The sequence below is a fragment of the Protobothrops mucrosquamatus genome, unplaced genomic scaffold (assembly GCF_001527695.2).
Source record: "Protobothrops mucrosquamatus isolate PMUCROS unplaced genomic scaffold, P.Mucros_1.0 scaffold3356, whole genome shotgun sequence".
Classification (NCBI taxonomy): Eukaryota; Metazoa; Chordata; class Lepidosauria; order Squamata; family Viperidae; genus Protobothrops; species Protobothrops mucrosquamatus.
Genome location: NW_015389342.1, coordinates 9,938 through 27,949, shown reverse-complemented (window position 1 = coordinate 27,949; position 18,012 = coordinate 9,938). Strand labels below are relative to the sequence as shown.

The 18,012-nt window shown below is 57.4% G+C and overlaps 1 protein-coding gene across 1 annotated transcript in view; it reads right to left on the bottom strand.

The window, feature by feature from the left end:
* The window catches only part of EIF4G3 (eukaryotic translation initiation factor 4 gamma 3), a 37,912-nt gene that overhangs the window by 11,015 nt on the left and 8,885 nt on the right, over positions 1–18,012 (bottom strand). The window contains exons 2-12 of the mRNA XM_015826888.1: positions 17,641–17,736; positions 10,908–11,087; positions 10,440–10,554; positions 10,133–10,236; positions 9,734–9,856; positions 7,833–7,941; positions 5,041–5,129; positions 4,494–4,731; positions 3,691–3,824; positions 3,389–3,508; positions 2,874–2,984 (exon numbers count right to left, since the gene is read on the bottom strand). Coding sequence (XP_015682374.1) covers positions 2,874–2,984; positions 3,389–3,508; positions 3,691–3,824; positions 4,494–4,731; positions 5,041–5,129; positions 7,833–7,941; positions 9,734–9,856; positions 10,133–10,236; positions 10,440–10,554; positions 10,908–11,087; positions 17,641–17,736 — 1,419 coding nt within the window. The remainder of the gene's footprint in view (positions 1–2,873; positions 2,985–3,388; positions 3,509–3,690; positions 3,825–4,493; positions 4,732–5,040; positions 5,130–7,832; positions 7,942–9,733; positions 9,857–10,132; positions 10,237–10,439; positions 10,555–10,907; positions 11,088–17,640; positions 17,737–18,012) is intronic.

The window sequence follows — 18,012 nt, the reverse complement described above, 5'->3', positions numbered from 1 at the left end:
GTTAGTTTTAATTATATGATATTATTATTACTTTTAGTATTAGTATTGTTTAACAATATGGATATTCTATTGTTTAACAATTAGGATACTAATTAGTTTATGTTTTAATTATTATTATTATTATATTTATGTTAAAGGGGAGTTAAAGCGCATTATGGACTTGGTTATTTATATATTTATTTATTTATTTATTTATTTATTTAATTGAATTTTTACCCCGCCCTTCTCCTTACGGACTCAGGGCGGCTGACAGCCTGATAAAAAACAAATACAAAAAATACCCCAATACTATCGTTAAAACATAATTAAAATGAAATATTAGATTTGGCCTTTGATTAATTATAGTTGGTTAATGTTAGTTAGATTATGATTATTATATTTGTAACCCTGTATTCAGCTCTGGGAAGCGGGAGAGGGAGAGGGGGGGTTAGGGTGGGTTGGTTTTGAGGTTTATAGTGTAACTTTTATAAAACTTTTCAATTAAAAAAAAAAAATGCCACAACTGGGGAATTCAAAGGGGAATCTTTGCAATGCCACGATGTCCCTGACCGCGTTTGCTGTTTGCGGGACACTCCCGTTTCTTTCTGAAAAGCCCCAAACCCAGCTTTGCAATTCTAACCACCTCGTTCTGGAAACAGCTTCGCCTTTCGCTTAGGTCAGTGGTTCTCAACCTTTTTAATGCCGCGACCCCAACTGGTCGTAAGTCGAGGACTAAACCGGTCGTAAGTCAAGGACTACCCAACCGGTCGTAAGTCGAGGACTTTCCCTGCCCGGGAGCGCCGCGCATGCGTGGTTCTGCCCCCTGTGCCGGCCGAGGCATAGCTGTCAAGCGGCAGAGACGGAGCAGGCCGACCACCAGCTGGCCCAGCCCAAGGGAGGTAAGGCACCCACTGGAAAAGGGGGAAAAAATGGCGGACAAAAAAAATGGCAGACAAAAAAAATGGTGGACAGCCTTGCTTGGCGACCCCCGTGAAATGGTCGATCGACCCCAAATGGGGTCCCGACCCACAGGTTGAGAACCACTGGCTTAGGTTGAATGCTTGGCAGGGAGGGAGGGAGGGGCTTATTTGCATTTTAAATACATCACAGCTAAAACGCAGCAGCCATCATCATCACGGAAGAGGCAGCCACGGGAAAAGTGCAATGCGCATTTCAAGGCCAGCCACAAAAACCAAGCTCGCGGCCACGCCGAAGAAGAACCCCGTCGGTCTGGGGACGCAGGGGCTAAAATCTTCCCTGCTTTCTCCTCCTGCTTGCTAAGCCCACTGCTCTCCAAAATGCACGTGAGCAGCACTGCAGCAGCCAAACGGAGCGATCCGGACGGACCTGCCCGTGCACCGATGCAAATGCCGCCAAATAACGTGATTGATCCAGAAGGAGGACCGCAAGGAATTTCCCTGGCACGCTGCCGAGGAGATTCTCCGTGAATGGTGACCGGACTTGGGAGACCAAGTAACGGACAAGGAGCCATCTTATTCACGTGGGCACGTAGTCAGGGCCTCGGCGAAATGCTTCATTACTCCTCCTCACTAACATGTAACCTTCCCTTGCTGGCGCCCAAATTCTGCAGCTGCGGCTATTTCTTGTGGAAGCAACCGGGCTGGAGAGGGAGGAAGGCCTGCAAAATTGGCCCACTAGACAGGTGCCCTCAACATTTGCTGATTGGAAGCGTACTGGATTGATCAGTAAAGCTTCGTTAATTATGTTTGTACTAGTTTCTGTTTATTCGTTCTTTGGAACCCGACTTGGGGGGGGTGTCTCTCGGTCGGCAAAGCCCCAGCCCCGCGGCAGCGAACCTATGGCACACGTGCCACAGGTGGAACGCAGAGCCCTCTCTGTGGGCACGTGCGCCGTCGCCCCAGTCCTACTAGGCCTTCAGCTGGGTTTTATAAAACCTTTTCGCTTTTAGGCCTCCGCCGTGTGCAAAAAAAAAAAAAAAAAGGTTCAATCAATCAATTTCAATTTCTCACAGGAAAAAAAAAGATCTCTCAAAGTTGGAATTGATGGATTGAACTTTTTAGTCCCAGCCAGTCTGCCGTTACCACCGCAGCCATGCCCACCCAATGGGCCACCCCCACCCGGCACCCGATGATACATAAATGGGTTTTGGGTTGCAGTTTGGGCACTCGGTCTCTAAAAGGTTCGCCATCACTGCCCCAGCCAATGGCAGGAAGAGATGTGTGGGGATGCCCCTTTCCCTGGCAACTGTAGTAGCCGAGAGCCGGGTCCCGGCCCCAGCCTGCCCACCGCCTCCTCCTGGCTCCAGAGACAAAAGACTCCTGCTGCTCTAAGGCAGATGGCGATGGCCGCTAGCTGCTGCCTAGGGCAGGGGTAGGCAACCTTGGCTCTTTTATGACTCATGGACTTCAACTCCCAGAATTCCTGAGTCAGCATGGCTGGTTCAGGAATTCTGGGTATTGAAGTCCACAAGTCATAAAAGAGCCAAGGTTGCCTACCCCTGGCCTAGGGACAGAGCGGCCCTTCCCTAAGCAAAGCGTCTTGCCCGTTGTTCCCTGGATGATCAGCCTGGGCAAGGGGGCAGGCCTCCCCCAGTGTGGCTCTCAGGGCTGCAACCAGGCACACCTGGAGAGGCCAATGGGCTCAAGAGGGCTCACCTGGTCTCCCCCTTCCCCAGAACTGCAGAGAGCAGCCTCGGGTGAATCTGGCTGAGGACCAACGTTCAGCATGCCTTCTGCAGGGGGACATCCCCAGCCCTGATGCAGCGCAAGGCCGGCGCCATGCCAACCGCTGCCTGCGTGGCGTCTCGGCTCCTTTGGCAGGGTAAGGAGAGAGGGAGGGAGGGGAGAGGAAATGGAGGCTGAAGGGCCCCCCCCAGGGTTGGGGACGGGGAGGGGGCAGCGGGAAGGGCTTACCCCTATCTGCAGATTCCTCAGCTGTGGGTGAGACGAGACCAACAAAGGGCATGCTGGGGTACCACACCGCGTGCCAGAGGGGAGTCCGGGTGGGGGCTGCACTTTGCAGGCCTGAAGGAACGAAGGAAGGAAGGAGGGGAGCCACTCAGCCCAGGCAGCCACACCAGGGAAGAGAATTTGTGGGTGGGGGGGAGAAATTCTGTGGCCAGCTGATCCCTGCGCGGCCACTGCCCTCCCCGCTCGTTTTCCAGGCCGCCTTTGGTCCAAACTCCGAGGAGCAAAAAGCAGAGACAGCAGAAGGAGCGGCATCTTGGGAAAGCATCTGGGGGGAACGGAAGGAAGAGCAGAGCAGAGCGCTGGGGAACGCCAGGAAAAGCCAGACAAGGAAAGAGAAAGTGCAGAGCCAAACCTCTTCCTGGGTGTGCCTGCCAGGGCCCTGGCTGACCATGCGCAGAGCAGGAGACCGGGGTGGGGGGGTGGGGGTAATTCAAAGCAAAGGTGGGGGGCTCACTTACAGCGCTGGCCCGCCCACCGGGGACTGGTCTTCCAAAATCAGCAAAGGCCGGGGTGAAGTCTGGGCCCCGGGCCAAGATCCGAGAGTCCAACGTTCGAAGAGGCAACTTGGGCTGATTGATCTGCATGGGCAGAAAAGAGGGGGAGTCATGCAGGGCAGGAGGTGACCCCACCCCTCCCTTCTCTGCCTTCAGCCCAGCCCTCCCGATTTCCTGTTCGGGGGGCTGAAAGGCGACAAAGTGGAGGGAGGGGGGTGGGTGGGAATCCATTCACCTAGCGCCCAACCGACTCACAGGCTCCTGACCTTATCGAGGACGACGTCGCTGATTGGCGGGAGCCCCTCCGGCTTCTGGATGCAGGCCGGCATGAACTGGAAGTCGAGCAGGAAGTCCCGGTCGTACTGCTTCTTCCCTTCGGTGTCCGCAGGCTTCCCCGGCTCTGTGGCGGCAGAACAGTTGCTCTCGCAGCCGAGCTTCACCTCTCGGGAGCGGGCAGCAGGGGAGCTGGGCCAAAGCGGGCAACGAGACCCCATCCAGGCTGCCCTGAGGCCCTCCCCCCTTCAAAGTGGCTAGGAGAGTGGCAGAGGGCTTCCGTCCCGTGCCCGGCTGACAACGGCTCTCTTTTTGGCCAGTTCCTGATGATTGTGATACAATTGGGAAACGGGCGGAGATGGTGCACCTAACGGGCCGTTCGGTTCCCAAAGAAGAGAGGTGGCAAGGAAGCTATTTTGGAATCCCCTGGGTCCCTCTGAAAAGGAGAAAGAGCCCCCTCCCTCAAATTCTGTTCAGAGATGAGCTGGGATGAGAGGGGTGGAGCAGCAGCCAAAGTCCCTGGGGGCCAGGTGTCTCTAATAGCCCTCCTCTTCTTCACCCTCTGCAACCACAGCAGGCCTGGCCCTCAAAAGCTAACAACCCTGGGCACAGCCCACTTCTGGATCCTGGCCCTGCAGGACATGGGCTGCCAACTGCTCAGGCCTTTCCCTGCTTCCCCCCCAAGAGGCTCCCTCTTTGGACCACCCTCTCTGTTCCCGTGAGGTTGGGGGCAGAGGCTTCCACCCGGGGAGTTCCCCTCTCTGAGCTCAGAGACCAGGCCGGGGATGGAGGCTACCTGGCTTATTAGGCTGGCAGGCGGGGACTTCGCTCACGCTCTCCGCGCAGCCTCCTTCCCTCTCGGAAACCTCCTCGGCCCCGTTGCGGAGAGGCTCTCCTTCCTGCTCGCCATTTTCTTCCATCGTCATCGCGTTGGCTACCGTCAGGTCGGACGGAGAGGCCCTGCCGAGACTCCCGGCCTCTTGCTCGGCTTCCGGGATCCGCTCCCCTCCGAGGGCTGCTTCTTCTGCCTGAGGCTGAAGCAGAGGCCACGTTATCCCCCTTCTCTGACCCAAAGTTCAGCGCGACAGCCTCCCCCCGCCAAGGGGGAAGCCAAGAACTCGCTCCCCACTGCAGACAAGTGGGAGCCCCCCAGGCCCCGCATTCCAGGAAGGAGTGGGGGGAGAAGAGTGAGACTGATCTGAGCTCTTCCTCACTGGCCTCTCCCCCTCCTCAAAATCCATCCCTTGGCAGCTGAGCACCCTGGCACCCAAGGAGGACCATCCAAGCCACCACAGGCCTTTGGAAGAAGAGCATCCCCCCCTTGGGAATCCTGCCCCGCTCACCTCAGGCTCCGCCTCCAGCCCTTCCTCGGCTGCCTGGCTCTGTTCTTTTGGTTTCTTCCACGTCTTTGGTGCAGCTGCATCTGTCGGGGCTGCAAAGCAGATCGAAATGGGGTCGTTTCCCACCCCCCCCAAAGCAGGTCTGGGAGAGGGAAGGGTCTTGCTGAGCCCTGCCCACCCTCCCCGGCAACCATTCTCCCAGGAGGCAGGAAAGCCGAGCCTCAGATGCTGACCCACCTTCTTCCAGGCCTCTCTCGGCACTCAAGCCCTGGAAGTCCTCCTCCTCCTCCTCTTCCTCCTCCTCCACCAACTCTTCTTCCGGCCGGCCATCCACCTCCGGTTCCTCTCTCGCGTTGGGAGCGTCTTCACTACTAAGAGCCGGTTTGGGGGACTCCTCTCTGTCCAAATCCTCCTGGAGGGCGGGGGGAGCACCGCCCGGTAGGAGAGGAGGGGAAGGCGAACGGGGAGGAGACGGGGGAAGATGGGGGACGAGAGCCACCGGCAGGGCGAGGGGAGAGGGGGGAGGCCTCGGAGGCGGCGAGGGTGAGCTGGGAAGAGCCACGGAAGGAGCCGCAGCAGCAGCAGGCGGCGTGCTTTCCACCTCCGGTTCTTGACTCTCCGGTTCCAGGGCCGGCGGGCCATCTTCCTTCGTTCCGCCGAGTTCCGGGACGCCGTCGCCGAGCGTTCCCCTTTCGGGAACTCCGTTGAGTTCATTAGCGAGATTAGCACTGGGAGCCTGGTGCAACTCGTTGGGGACTATCCTAGAGAGCTCCCGACATCTCTCTGGGTCGGCCTCCTCCTCCTCCTCCTCCTCCACCTCCTCCTCTGCCAGGGGGCAGCTGGGCAATTCCAGGCAGGGCCCAGCCCTGGCCAGTGGAGGAGCCTCCAGTGGCGGGAGAGCCAGTTCGCAGCCATCCTGCGAGCCGGGTGCCAGTGGCGACCTGCTGGGGGGCACGACTGCAAGGGAGGGGGCTCCAGCAGGACCAGGAGGCTCCAAGGAGGTCTCTGGGCAGGGGGGGCTCTCCGCAGTCAGGCCCGCTTGCTCTTTCCTCTCTCCACTCGGCTCTGCTCTGAGGGCAGGGGAAGGAGATTTTAATACTGGATCTGTTTTAGGCTTCTCTTCTGGGGAAAAGGAGAAAGGCAGAATTACAAGAGCCCAGCCCTGCCAGAGCCAACGGATGCTGCCCCCTCCTCCTCCCCTCCAGGGCCCACCAGCGGCAGCTCTCCTGGGGTCACCTCTTTGCCGAGCCCCACAATGGGGAAACCGGCGGGAAACGCCCCCCGATTCGTTTCAACCCCAGGCGGGCAAACCTGCAGGCCACGAACCAAAAGCCCCCCAATCTTTTGGCTGCCAGGAGCAAATGTCACAGGTAGCCACTTCCCCTGGACCAGGGACAGGCAACTTTGGTTCTTTTATGACTCGTGGACTTCAACTCGCAGAATTCCTGAGCCAGCATGGGGGAACTATGGCCCCCTCATGACTCATGGACTTCAACTCCCAGAATTCCTGAGCCAGCGTGGCTCAGCTTGGAAACCTCTCCCTTTCCCCTCAGCGTGGCTGGCTCAGGAATTCTGGGAGTTGAAGTCCACGAGTCATAAAAGAGCCAAGGTTGCCTACCTCTGGCCTAGGCCTAGGCCGCTTTATGACTCGTGGACTTCAACTCCCAGAATTCCTGAGCCAGTATGGCTCAGCTTGGAAACCTCTCCCTTTCCCTCAGCATGGCTGGCTCAGGAATTCTGGGAGTTGAAGTCCACGAGTCATAAAAGAGCCAAGGTTGCCTACCCCTGGCCTGGAGAGAAGCAGAACACTCCAGAGGAGGAAGAGTCTGCTGCTTTGGGGCCGTGGCTGTTCTGAAGCTAGGGAACCCTTCCAGCTTGGGACTCATCCCAGGGCCAAATAGGGGCTCCCATTTCCCTTCAGGCTTTGAAACGTAAGTCAAGCCACAAGCCAATCGTTTCGGGGAACCGGGATTTGCCACCCACATTTGAAAGACACAACTGGAAGAGAAGCGCTAAGCGAGGGAAGGTCGACCCAACAGTCGGGAGGTGTGAGAGAGGGAGAGAGAGAAAGAGAGAGAGGGCAGGGTGGTCAAACAGCATGGTGAGGAGATGGTCCTGGTGGGGATAGCAGCACGAAGCAGCGTTCTATGTTACTTGGTTTTCTTACGGCACTTAAAAATATGTAAAACCACCCTTGATCTACCCGGAGAAGACCGCGCGCATGTGTGGCAACGTATAGTACTAGCGACACAGAGAAATGAAACGTAAAATGCAAACCACGAAACCAAGAGGACGGAGTCCCAGATGCCCCTACACAAAAAATCCCATCCTCTCCGCGCTCCCTCCAGGTGGCCAAGGCAGGTCTGGCGGCCCGGGGACCCTGTTCACCTCAGGAAGGATTGGCAGCTCTCCTTTCCTCACCGGAGGCTGCCGGTCTGCCAGTCCCCAAGTGCAAAACAAGCCTGGGGGCAGCTCAGCAGGACTGGGCTGTGTTGCAGCAGGACCCCGGGAGGGTGGGGAAGAGGGGCAGGTTTTGGACCACCCAAGACAAAGCATGGGGAATAGGGCTGGGGCAGCGGCCTGTCCCCAACCGTTGGGATTTCAGCTTCCCTGCGTCCTTTTTGAGTCTTTGCGGAAGCCGCCTGCTCAGATGGGGCTTGAGGCGACCAATCCCCTCTGGTCCTCTAGTAAGCAGACTGGTGGCTCAGCCTCTCCTCTGCCCCCAAAGATTCCTGGGGTGGGGGGGACGAGACCCACCTCTCTCTCCAACCAGGACGAGCCGTCCATCCACCCACCTTGCTTGAGGCCGCCTGTCGCCGCGATGGGGCTGCTGGCCGGGAGGGGAGAGTTCTCCACAGTCCCGCAGGCCACGGGGCTGAGCTCAGGGACCTGGCTGGGCAGCTGCTGCTGAGATTTGAAGTACAAAAAAAGGGTGAAAATGAGCGTGCGAACATAAAAACCAGCGAAAGCGGAACGCAGGCAGGCAGAAAAAGGGAGGGGAGGGCCAGGTGAGAAAAAGAAACATAATTTGGGGGGGGGGGGGAAGAAAACAAAACCATAATATACATGGGGGGGAAGAAAGCACATGGGGAGGGAGGGACGGAGTAAAGCAGCAGCAGAAAGGTGGGGAGAGAAAGACCGTTACTATCGGCAACACTGAAGACGACAGCAGGGGCAGAATTCTCCGCCAGTCTCGCACCCCCCACCCCGGGCAATGAGCCAGGGATCCTGGATTAGGGGAAAGCCCACCCACCCCCATCCTTCTAAGCTCCCAGAGTTCGACTGACAGGCCAATTCTCTGAAAGGGCCTGGTCAGAAAGAACAAAAGACAGAATAATTAAAAACCCCAGCGATCCCAAAGGCCTCAGCCCTCCTCTCCATGGGTTCACGGAAGACTTCCCGTGGAGTTTCTCCACCCTTTATCAAAAGATCGGGAAGGTCCTGCCCGCAGTCCTGACCGACCCACTGGATGGGGTAGGAAAGGGGGAGAGAGGGGGCTGCCCACCACAGATGCTGCGGCCGCTGCAGCAGCCCCACTGACAGCCGATCGCCGTAGGATCCCTGCAGCTGAACCCACGGCGGCTGTCCTGTTTGTTCGGTTCTGGGTTGAGGGCAGGGCTGCTCCGTTAGAAATCCTGAGCTCCTTGTGGAAGGCTTTCCAGGTGGAGAGGGAGGTCGGTCAAATAATTCCTCTCCAGACCCACAATGCCACACCCACAAGGGCCCGGAAGACAGGTGTCAAGGCTGCTAACGTGGGATGTTCTTGCTTTAACAACATACAGAGATGCAGCCGTTATTTATCTTCTTCTGTTTTTACTCTTAGAATTAGAGTTAGAATTAGATGATACTGGGGGGGGGGGGGGGGGAGGAATGTGCATGGGAGTTTAGCTAGACATAACAACACTGTAACTAGTGTGAGAATCAAGGTCATTGAAATAAGAGATGATAAGAAATGGCAGGAGGGAAAGCCTGCATTTCAAACTAATTGGGGAATGTGATTTATGACGGTTAATTGGAGGAGGGAATTGTGCTCTTGATACTATGTGCTCAGGGGAGGGGAATTCAGATTTTGGCTTGGCCTATGTGCCTGCCGATGCTATGCTACTCGAATAAAGATTCTTTAAGGTAAACAAGGCCTCGAAGTTCTTTGAAGAGTTTCACCTGTCGGAACCACGACAACAGGCTGCAAATCTCTAAAGGACAAAGAACTACAGGCAGCCCTCGCTTAGTGACCATTCCAAGTTACGTCACTGGAAAAAAAGCGGCTTATGACCGTTTTTTTGCACTCACAGCCGTTGCAGCATCCCGGGATCAAAATCCGGACGCTGGGCAACTGGCTCGTATTTACGACGGTGTCACGTGATCCCCTTGTGCGACCTTCTGACAAGCAGTCAAATGGGGGAAGCCAGATCCCCTTAATGGCCGTGTGACTAATTTAACTGCAGTGACTCGCTTAACGACTGTCTCGCTTAGCAACGGAAGTGTTGGGCTCAAGTGTGGCCGTTAAGTCGAGGACACAACCCGTACTGGAGACCCGCCTCTCCCTTTAGGACAGCAGAGGCATAGCAGCAGCTACAAAGGCGTTCCGAGCACACGTTTGCAATGCGGATTCCTCTGGAGAAAGGACCCCGGGGGCGGGCGGGGAGGGGGGACTGGTTACCTGAGGCGGGGTGGGGGTCGAGGTGGGCCGGACCGCAGGAGGCGGGGTGGGGGTCGAGGTGGGCCGGACCGCAGGAGGCGTGGGGTTCCTGCTCCCTCCGCCAGACATAATTTCTTCCGTTATGTCTTTGCCCCCTTGATTCGGATCCCGGATGCGGATCTGGCACAAAAAAGATAAGGAAGCCGCTGAGCCCTCTCTACTCGGATCTCCTGAGCCGGTTCGGCATTCTTGACTATGCCTCGGCAACAGAGATCAGACGAAGCCGCCCTGGGGCCAACCGAAGAGCTAAACGCCCTGCCGGTCCCGGGGCCATCCAAAGGGCTTCCCTAACAGGGTAAAGCCGTGGCCGTGGCATCCAGCAACCGAGATTGGCCTCCTGGTCAGGGAGCCGCTCCAGCCGTGGGAAGCCCCCCACCCTCGGCGGAGAGCGCTTACCGTCTTCTTCTCCCGCTTGGTGGGTGGGAGCGGCTGCTGTTGGGGGGTAGGCACTATGATGGGTGTCGACTGATACACCGGCTGACTCGGATAGAAAGGGGCTCCTGGAACGAGGGGAGGGAAAAAAAAAAAAGGCCCGTCTGGCTGGGGCTGAACGCACCCACTTCAGCCCCCTTTTTCGGGTCAGCCAATCCTCCCCAAACCAGGAGCCATTTAGACGCCCTTCAGGAGCTCTGGGATGAACAGATGTATGGGGGGGGGGGGGAAAGGGACCAGAAAGAGCCTATTTCACTAAGGAGCGTCTTACCGTAGGCATTGGGGAATTCTCCAGGCCCCGGTCCTGGATAAAAGGGGCTGGGCCCCGGGGGCTGAACGGGATACTGTTGCGGAGGCCCCACGTAAGGAGGACCGCTGTGCCGATACTGTGGAAGGAAATGGCATCAGGCATGAGGACACAACGGGGGAGGGTGGGCATCCCGCCGGCTGAGCCAGAGGGGAAGTTCTGCCTTCTTCCGATCCCCCCTCCATGTTCTTCCTCCTCCAGAAGCATGGAAAAACAGCCCCCCTCCCTGGCAGGAGCACAGAGACCTTTGCGATGCCCGCCGGGTGAAGCCACCCGCTGCTTTTCCAAGGGTGGCGCTCCCACCCAGCCCTCTTCCAGCCAAAGCTTACAAACTGGCCAGTACCAAGGACAGGGAGGTGGAGGAAGACCACGGAAAAGCCGTCCCCACCCACCCCGTTCCTCCCCCCCCTGAAACAGCAGCATCCCCCTTACCTGTGGAATACAGTACTGGGGCCCCTGAGGCATTGGGTAGGGCATGGGGAGGTGGTTGACCATCATGATGTGCTGATTGGTCTGATAGACCGCCGTGGGGGTTTGTGCGCCTGGGCGGATGGAGGGGCTGCTGTTCTGGATCGTAGCTCGAGGGGGCTGGATTTGAGGCCTCTGGAAAAACTGGGGGGGGGGGGGAGGCAAGCAAGCAAGTAGATCATCGGCACCACAAAGGCTGAAAGCTAAGGCAGCCCTTGCTCAAGAAGACCCACATCTCTGGAGCAGTGGGACCAACGCAGGACCCGGACCGGACCCTCTTGGTGCTTGGGAAGTCGTGCTCCCAACGCCAGAGGCAGGAGGGAGTCTGCAAACAGGCCCCTCCAGATGCAGGAGGCGGTTGGGGCCTTCTCTTGTGGACGTCCTCTTTCAAAAAAAGGATAAAAGGGGGCAATCTGGCTTTAAATTATCCCCATCCCCAAGGCAATCGGCCGGGGGGGGGTAGGGGAGGGGGGCAAAGAAGCTCTGGTAAGGTGGCACGGGGGCCTTTTTGACGTGTAGGCTCTCTCTCTCTCTCATGTGCAACAAGTGCAGAACAGGGTGTCAAGCATGAACACATCCAACCGTCAACGAGGGGTGATCAAGAGACGAGTCGGGCCATGCAGAGCCAGTAGTGGAAGTTACCTGGATCGGTCTGAATCCTCCCTTCAACAACGAAGCAGCAGGAAATAAAAAGAAAGCCGGTGGAACAGCTGACAGGGAGGGAGGGGAGGGAGGGAGGGAGGGAGGGGCCGGCATGCAACGGAGGACCCCGGGCCACAACGCCCTGGACGGAGCTGCCCACATTATCTGTTCCCAGAGGAGCCAATCAGCGACCTCCTGTGGCTGCCTGGGTCGTCTCGCCCTCCCTTCCTGGACTTTCTCTTCCACTGCCAGGCATTTGAGGACATCACATTCTACTCCAACCAGGACATCACAACCTACTCCAACCAGGACGAGCCAGCCCGAGTAGGACATCCTACTCAGGGGCTGGCAGGGAGAAAAAGGATTTCCTTTCCGGGCCTTAGCTGCCTTGGGAGACCCCCAGAGCGCCCAGCAGAAAGGAGAGCTACTGTACACCAGCCCCCCCCCCCAAACATCGGATGGGCTTCTGAGTGGGGGCAGAATCCCCTCCCCAAGACAGCCCAAACAGAGGCCAGCCTGGGACACGGGAAGGGCGGTTCCCACTTCTTCATCTCATTTGGAGAAGCAAAAAGGTTCATCCCCGGAAGGTGGATAGGACAGGAGCCATAAAATCAGCATTTTGGGGGGACTCACTCCCCTTCAGCTCACTCACACCTGCACTGCCGGTCAGGACTAATTGAGACCCTGCTGGGAGACACACACACCCCAGCAAAACCCCAGAGCAGCCAGTCCTGAGTCACCTGCCAAAAGAGGGCAGTGGGGGGTCTTTTAATCCCGTAAAGCCCGATTTGATCCAGCAAGCTTCTCCTTTTGCTCCCTCTTCCTTGGGAATGCTGCCCTGCCCCCTGCCCAGGCCAGGAGAGACCTGGGGCACCTGGCTGCACCTGGAAAGCTCTGCTCTGGTTCGTGGAAACATAGAAGCAGAAAGGTACACATGTCTGCCCCTTCTCCCTTCCCTCGCCTAGCATCCACCTGTAGGGCCGTCTGATACGTGGGGAAAGAACTGGAGGGGACGACGACCGTCCCTTGCTATCCGCAACATGTCAAGGCCAGGCCAGCATCTCCACACCAGGAGGGTATCTTGGAGGCGTCCACTCAGCAGCTCGCCAATAAAGGGGCTGAGAGACTGGAATGGGCAGAGCACCAGCAGACGGAGAGCTGCGACAAAGCCCCCCACCCCTCCCCACGCTCCCTGTTTCTTAACAGCTTCGTGTGGCGCCCCAATGTGCAAACGCTCCTGCTAGTTGCCCGTGAGGGATTTGCAGAAGAAGGTGGCTTAGCACAAACGTCACGTCAGACACCACCGGAGCACGGAAAGGCGACGAGCAAAAGGCTCCGGGGAAGAAGACCACAAGACCGGGAGGATGGGGAGGGGGGTGCCCCCCACAAACATTCAGCCAGCATCGATCAAACCAACCCAGGGTTTATGGGCATTTGGGGGCGGGGGAGGGAAATGACAAGATGATCACACAAGCGCGGTGAACGTCACGCACTTGCGTCAAGATGTTGGGCACAAGCCATTTGTTGGATGGCCTCGCTGCCCCCAAAGCCGCTGCTTTGGCCTCGCAGGGACCGACCGCAGTCCGGAGATCCTGGCAGCAGCATTGGGCATCTTCCATTACGGCCAGCACATTAATCAGCACTTGGGCAGGCGTGGGCACCTCTGCCCCTCACAGCAACACCTCCCCCCCAAAAAGGGGAAAGACATAACAGGGCTCTGAACTTCAACTTGTGATCCCTTTTCAGCTAACATCCAGTTCAGGATGTTCCACCAGGCAACCTTTAATGGCTTCTAGCTACGTTTTTGTGCATGAAGATCCAAAGGTGCCTTGCGACATTTTGCACAGTAACCTCTACATATAATTAATCAAGCGCGTAAACAGATGTGGGAGATGCCTCCTGTTGGAGGCCGCCTGCTGCTTACGGTCCCGGCAAGGAGCCCTCAGGGGTCAACCAGCAACCTTCCCCGTTGATCCAGATCCGTGACGCTCCCCCCACCCGGGCTCAGCCGATATAGCTTCAACATGCAACAGCCTGGGGGGGGTCCTTTCCTAGTCCTCAACGGCACAGGAGGGGGGGCCACAGACAGGAGGGGAGAAAGGAGACGCCCCCGTGGACTCTCTCTCTTCCAGACCAGTTCAGGAATTCAGCAAAACAGCAACCCTGACGCTCCTTGGTGGCACCCCAATATTAAGTGTTGTAGAAAGAGGCTACCCCGGCCAAATCGTGCCGGATCTCACAATCTTCACTGCTTTTTCTTTTTTGAGTTCTCGCACGAGACTCACAGATGCTCAGTTGAGGCCACAACACCAGCATCGTGTGATATTTTGGCTATCGGATTTGGGGGTCCTGGCTCCGAGAGACCGGGGCAATTCAGCAGCTCCAGCTGCAGCTCTTTTTCTGTGTTAGACCCATCCACCACCACCACCCATCCGGAAGGACACCTCCTGATCTTACATCAAGGGGAAGAATAGAAGAGCAGTTTGCTAGGAAGTGGGTTGTGGGTTGGGGTCAGTCTCCCCGCGCTCCATAGGCTGCAGGGAGATCTACAACACCACCCTCCATCCTCTTAAAGGGAATTAGTAGCTGTTAGAAAGTGGAGCCGCCCAGAGCATCCTTCAGAATTAGCAGGAGGAGGAGGAGGGCCAGCTAGCCGGCCAGAACGCCCCCCCCCATCCCATCGCATCCCGCAACCAGGCTGTAGCAGAGGGAGAAAAGAGGAGGGGGGGGCAAGGAGGGTACTATACCTGGTGGTGGGCAGGTCGAGGCCCAGCTGCGAACTAAGAAGCGGGAGAAACAAAAACACAAAAAAAGAAGGGAAGGCACAGAGAGTCAGAAAACACACAACAGAAGGCAAACAACGTCACACTCTATGCAAATGAAACCCATGGTGGGGTGGGGGGGTGCGTAAATGAGAGATGAGGAAATAAAAGAGCGCTACTACTACGAAGGAAGCACACAGCTGCAGCACACAGAGGGAGGGGGGGCACAGCGACCCCAGCTGACCCCACGGGCTGAACCTGTGGCCAGGAGGCAGCCCTGGGAAAGCCCACCCCACTAGCGCTTTGGGGGTGTGGGGGGGGGCAATCGGGCTGAGGGTTCCCAAGGGGGAGGGCGGAGGGGCCGCCAGGCCAGAGCCGCAGCTGGGAACTGAAAGTGGAGGGAGGGAAGGGGGCAAAAGAAGCCCAAGTGTCCTGCCCTTCAGCTTTAATAGCCCAGCCTTTTGGTCAGCTGCTGCCCATCCAGAGAGTGACCGGCTTTCCTTCCAGCCCCTCATCGCGAGTCCCGTGAAAAGCACCAGGCAGAGGGGGCGAGTTGACAGCCAAGGTCTCCTTCTCCCTCCTCGCCCCTCTTTTTTTGCATTCTCGTCTTTCTGACTGCCTCTTTTTACTGTGGGGCTGACCAGCAGGGTACGGACGGACGCTTGAAATAAATTCAGAGAGTAGCTGCACACAGGACGGGGTGGGAGAAAGAGGATCTCCTCCCTGGTTTGTTTTTTTTTTCCCCCACTGGCTTTTGTGCAAGTGGAAACAAAAAAAAACAAAAAAAACCCCGCAAACTGCCCAAATCCTATCCAGGAGACTGAAGGTAAGAGCACAAAAACAGGACCAGACAACAAGGGCACAAAATATCTGTTGGTCCGCTGCCTCTTCTTCCTGGAGGGTGGGGGGACTCCGAAGCCGCCAGCCTTCCCCAGCCTCTCCCTCCAGCAAAGGGCACCCCTGCCCCCCCCCCCGCATTCCTCTCCAGAGGAATATTCAGACATGCGCAAAAAACAAGTCCTCTCCAGCACTCGCATCCGGCCAAATCCACACAGGGCCTCCACTGCTCCTCCAGCCAAATGCAGGGCAGACACGCGCCTCCCCCCCCCCTCTTTGCAAAGCATTTGGGGAGACCTGAGGACGCTAAGCTACGCAAAGAGCACTCCAGACAACAAACTTTAGGGAAAGAAACCACCTCCTAGCCTATTTTCCTGCTGGCTGCCATCAGCTACTGGCCCACATCTTCCTCCGGAGCTGTAAGCAACAGAACAAACTGTAATCACTTGTGGCTCAGAGAGATTTCAGGGGTTCATTTCCTAGGGGGGGAGCCTATCGGGCTCCCAGTGTCGCCCACTGGAGTGTGGTTGGGAAGGGGGCTCCCCTGCTTAAGGGAAGCCCCACAATTGGGAACTGCCCTTCGCACTCCCCAGCTGGGTGGTTCGGCAACTCCGGTCCAGTTGCCGTAAAAGCAACCCAAAAAGGTAGCCCCCGGTCTCCCTTTTGCCTCATGGGAGCTGGCACACGTGGCGAGGCGAAGGTGTGGATGTGCCTGGGGACGTGGCGAAGCCAGCTGGTGCAGTCAGGAGGCGCTACAGCTGCCCGCGGCTCCGAGGGCCGAAGAAAATGGGGTCCCCCTGGGCGAAGAAGCCCGTGCTGCTGCCCTTCGTTACCCAGCAGGGAAATGGACACAAGGGTCACCAGCTGTGAGCCCGCCCACCCTTCAGCACCCACCCAGGACGGGGTGGGATTGTGGGGGGGGGAATGAGAAACCGATGCAACCAAACCCAGAACAAAATGCAAGAGGGATCAGAGAGCGGCCGAAATTGCATTTGTTTTGGACTTGCGCAACAAGGGGGGGGGGAGAATGAAATGTGTAAGTGAGCAATTTTTAGTCATGGGGTGTCAATGAGAGGCAAGAGATGGCACCAAAACAAAAAAAAACTGCACACAGGGTAATATTTTTAGGGGGAAGAATTGTTCGTGACCACAGAAAAAAGACTGATAACTTATAGGCCGCTTCTACCCCGTTCTCTTCTCCGGCATCTCTGCGGAGGGAGCTGCCCAATCCGATAACAGGTGGCCAATTTGCCTCAAATGGGTCAGGGCCATCAATTCAAAGCCTGTCCTCAGCCGTGGGCTAGAAAACGCCGCCGGCCTTTCCTTCGGGGCAGGGGGTCCGAGTTGGCAGCCCTGCCTCTGGGTCTCCCTGCCTTGACGGTTGAACAGGCCTGAGCCTGCCAGGTGTCCGGAGACCCAACCTGGGCCCGTGTTAAAACACGGCTCCTTTGCCCAAAAGGGGAAAAAAAAAATCAGGGCTTTTCTGTAGATCAGTCAACATTCTGGGGGGGGGGGGGAGAAAGGAAATTAAAAACCAAAAGGGCGACAGAATGGAAGCAGTGTGCCGTGGGCACGACTGTCTGCGAGGAGAAGGGAGTACAGTTTGTCGTATTGCTTACAAGGTAGTATTTTATCCAGCCTCTTCCCGCCAAGGACCTGTAAGCCGGACTCTGTTCCAAAACCTTCCTCCGCTTCCAGGGGCCAAGGCAGGGGATGGGCACTGCTCGGCCGGGCTGTCAAGAGAACTGATTTAGAGAGGCGCTCCTGAGGCAGGTCATCCTCTAGCCATCCATCCTTACTCTGCTCACTGCTAACGCCTCTGAAATTAGGCTCACTGGAGATCACAACTGGGGTCAGTGCAGGGGCTGACTAAGGAAGCCCCAGCCAGAGGTCCCTCCCTACCCAAAGCCAGAGCAGGTAGCTGGAACCCAAGGACTGCCTGTCCCACAGCTGCTCAAGGGACAGGCGCTGGGGGCAGGGGGAGTGACGAGTAAGGGCAGAGGACGGATCACGACAGCTACCCATCGTTGTTGTTTTTTTAAGGGAAAGCCTTATGGTCCCTTCCCCCCCCCCCCAGCCTCATGTTGCAAAATGGCAAGGATCACCAGGACATCCAATCTGGGGCAGGGCGATGGCCACAAGCTCCTCTGGCAGCAGCAGACCACACCATTGGCCAAATCCCACAGGTGCTGAGCAAGAACTCGTAAAGGGGAAAAAGAGGGAGGGGTGAGTGTGTCGCATTTACACTGCAGTGTTAACAAAGGGATCACACGGGGGGGCAGAAATACACGGAGCCCGGAGAAGAGGCGCAGAGCTCAAAGGAGCCCAGTCTTTCCCCATCTCCCAAATGACGGTGAAGCAGGGACTCCTCCTGACAGCAGCCGCCACGCCAGACGGGAGGCGAGGAGAGGCTGGGCCGCCGTTGGACTGAAACGCCGAGAGAGGGGCCGACTTACCGGAGAGCGGGTCTGAGGCTGGGTGCTCATCGCCTGAGGGGCCTGGGGGTACACCAGCGTGGTGGGCGCGGCGTTCTGTCCGGTGGGGTACGGAGCCTGCCGCAGAGAAGAGAAAGCAACGTTGGCAAGGGATGGAGCCGGGATTGCCTTCCACCCCAACCCCACGAGGACCCGGACTGGCACCTAGCCACCTCCTGGACCCTGGGCAGCTCTCCCGGGTTCCATCCGACTCCGGGCACGAGAGGACGGACATTGTTCCATTGGAAGGCAGTAAAAGGAAGAGTTGAGAAGCCTTTCAGTCCCTGAATTCCAGACAACCCCCCCACCCCACCCGGGGCAGGCTGAGTTTCCTGAAAGCCGCTCTTCCCGCAG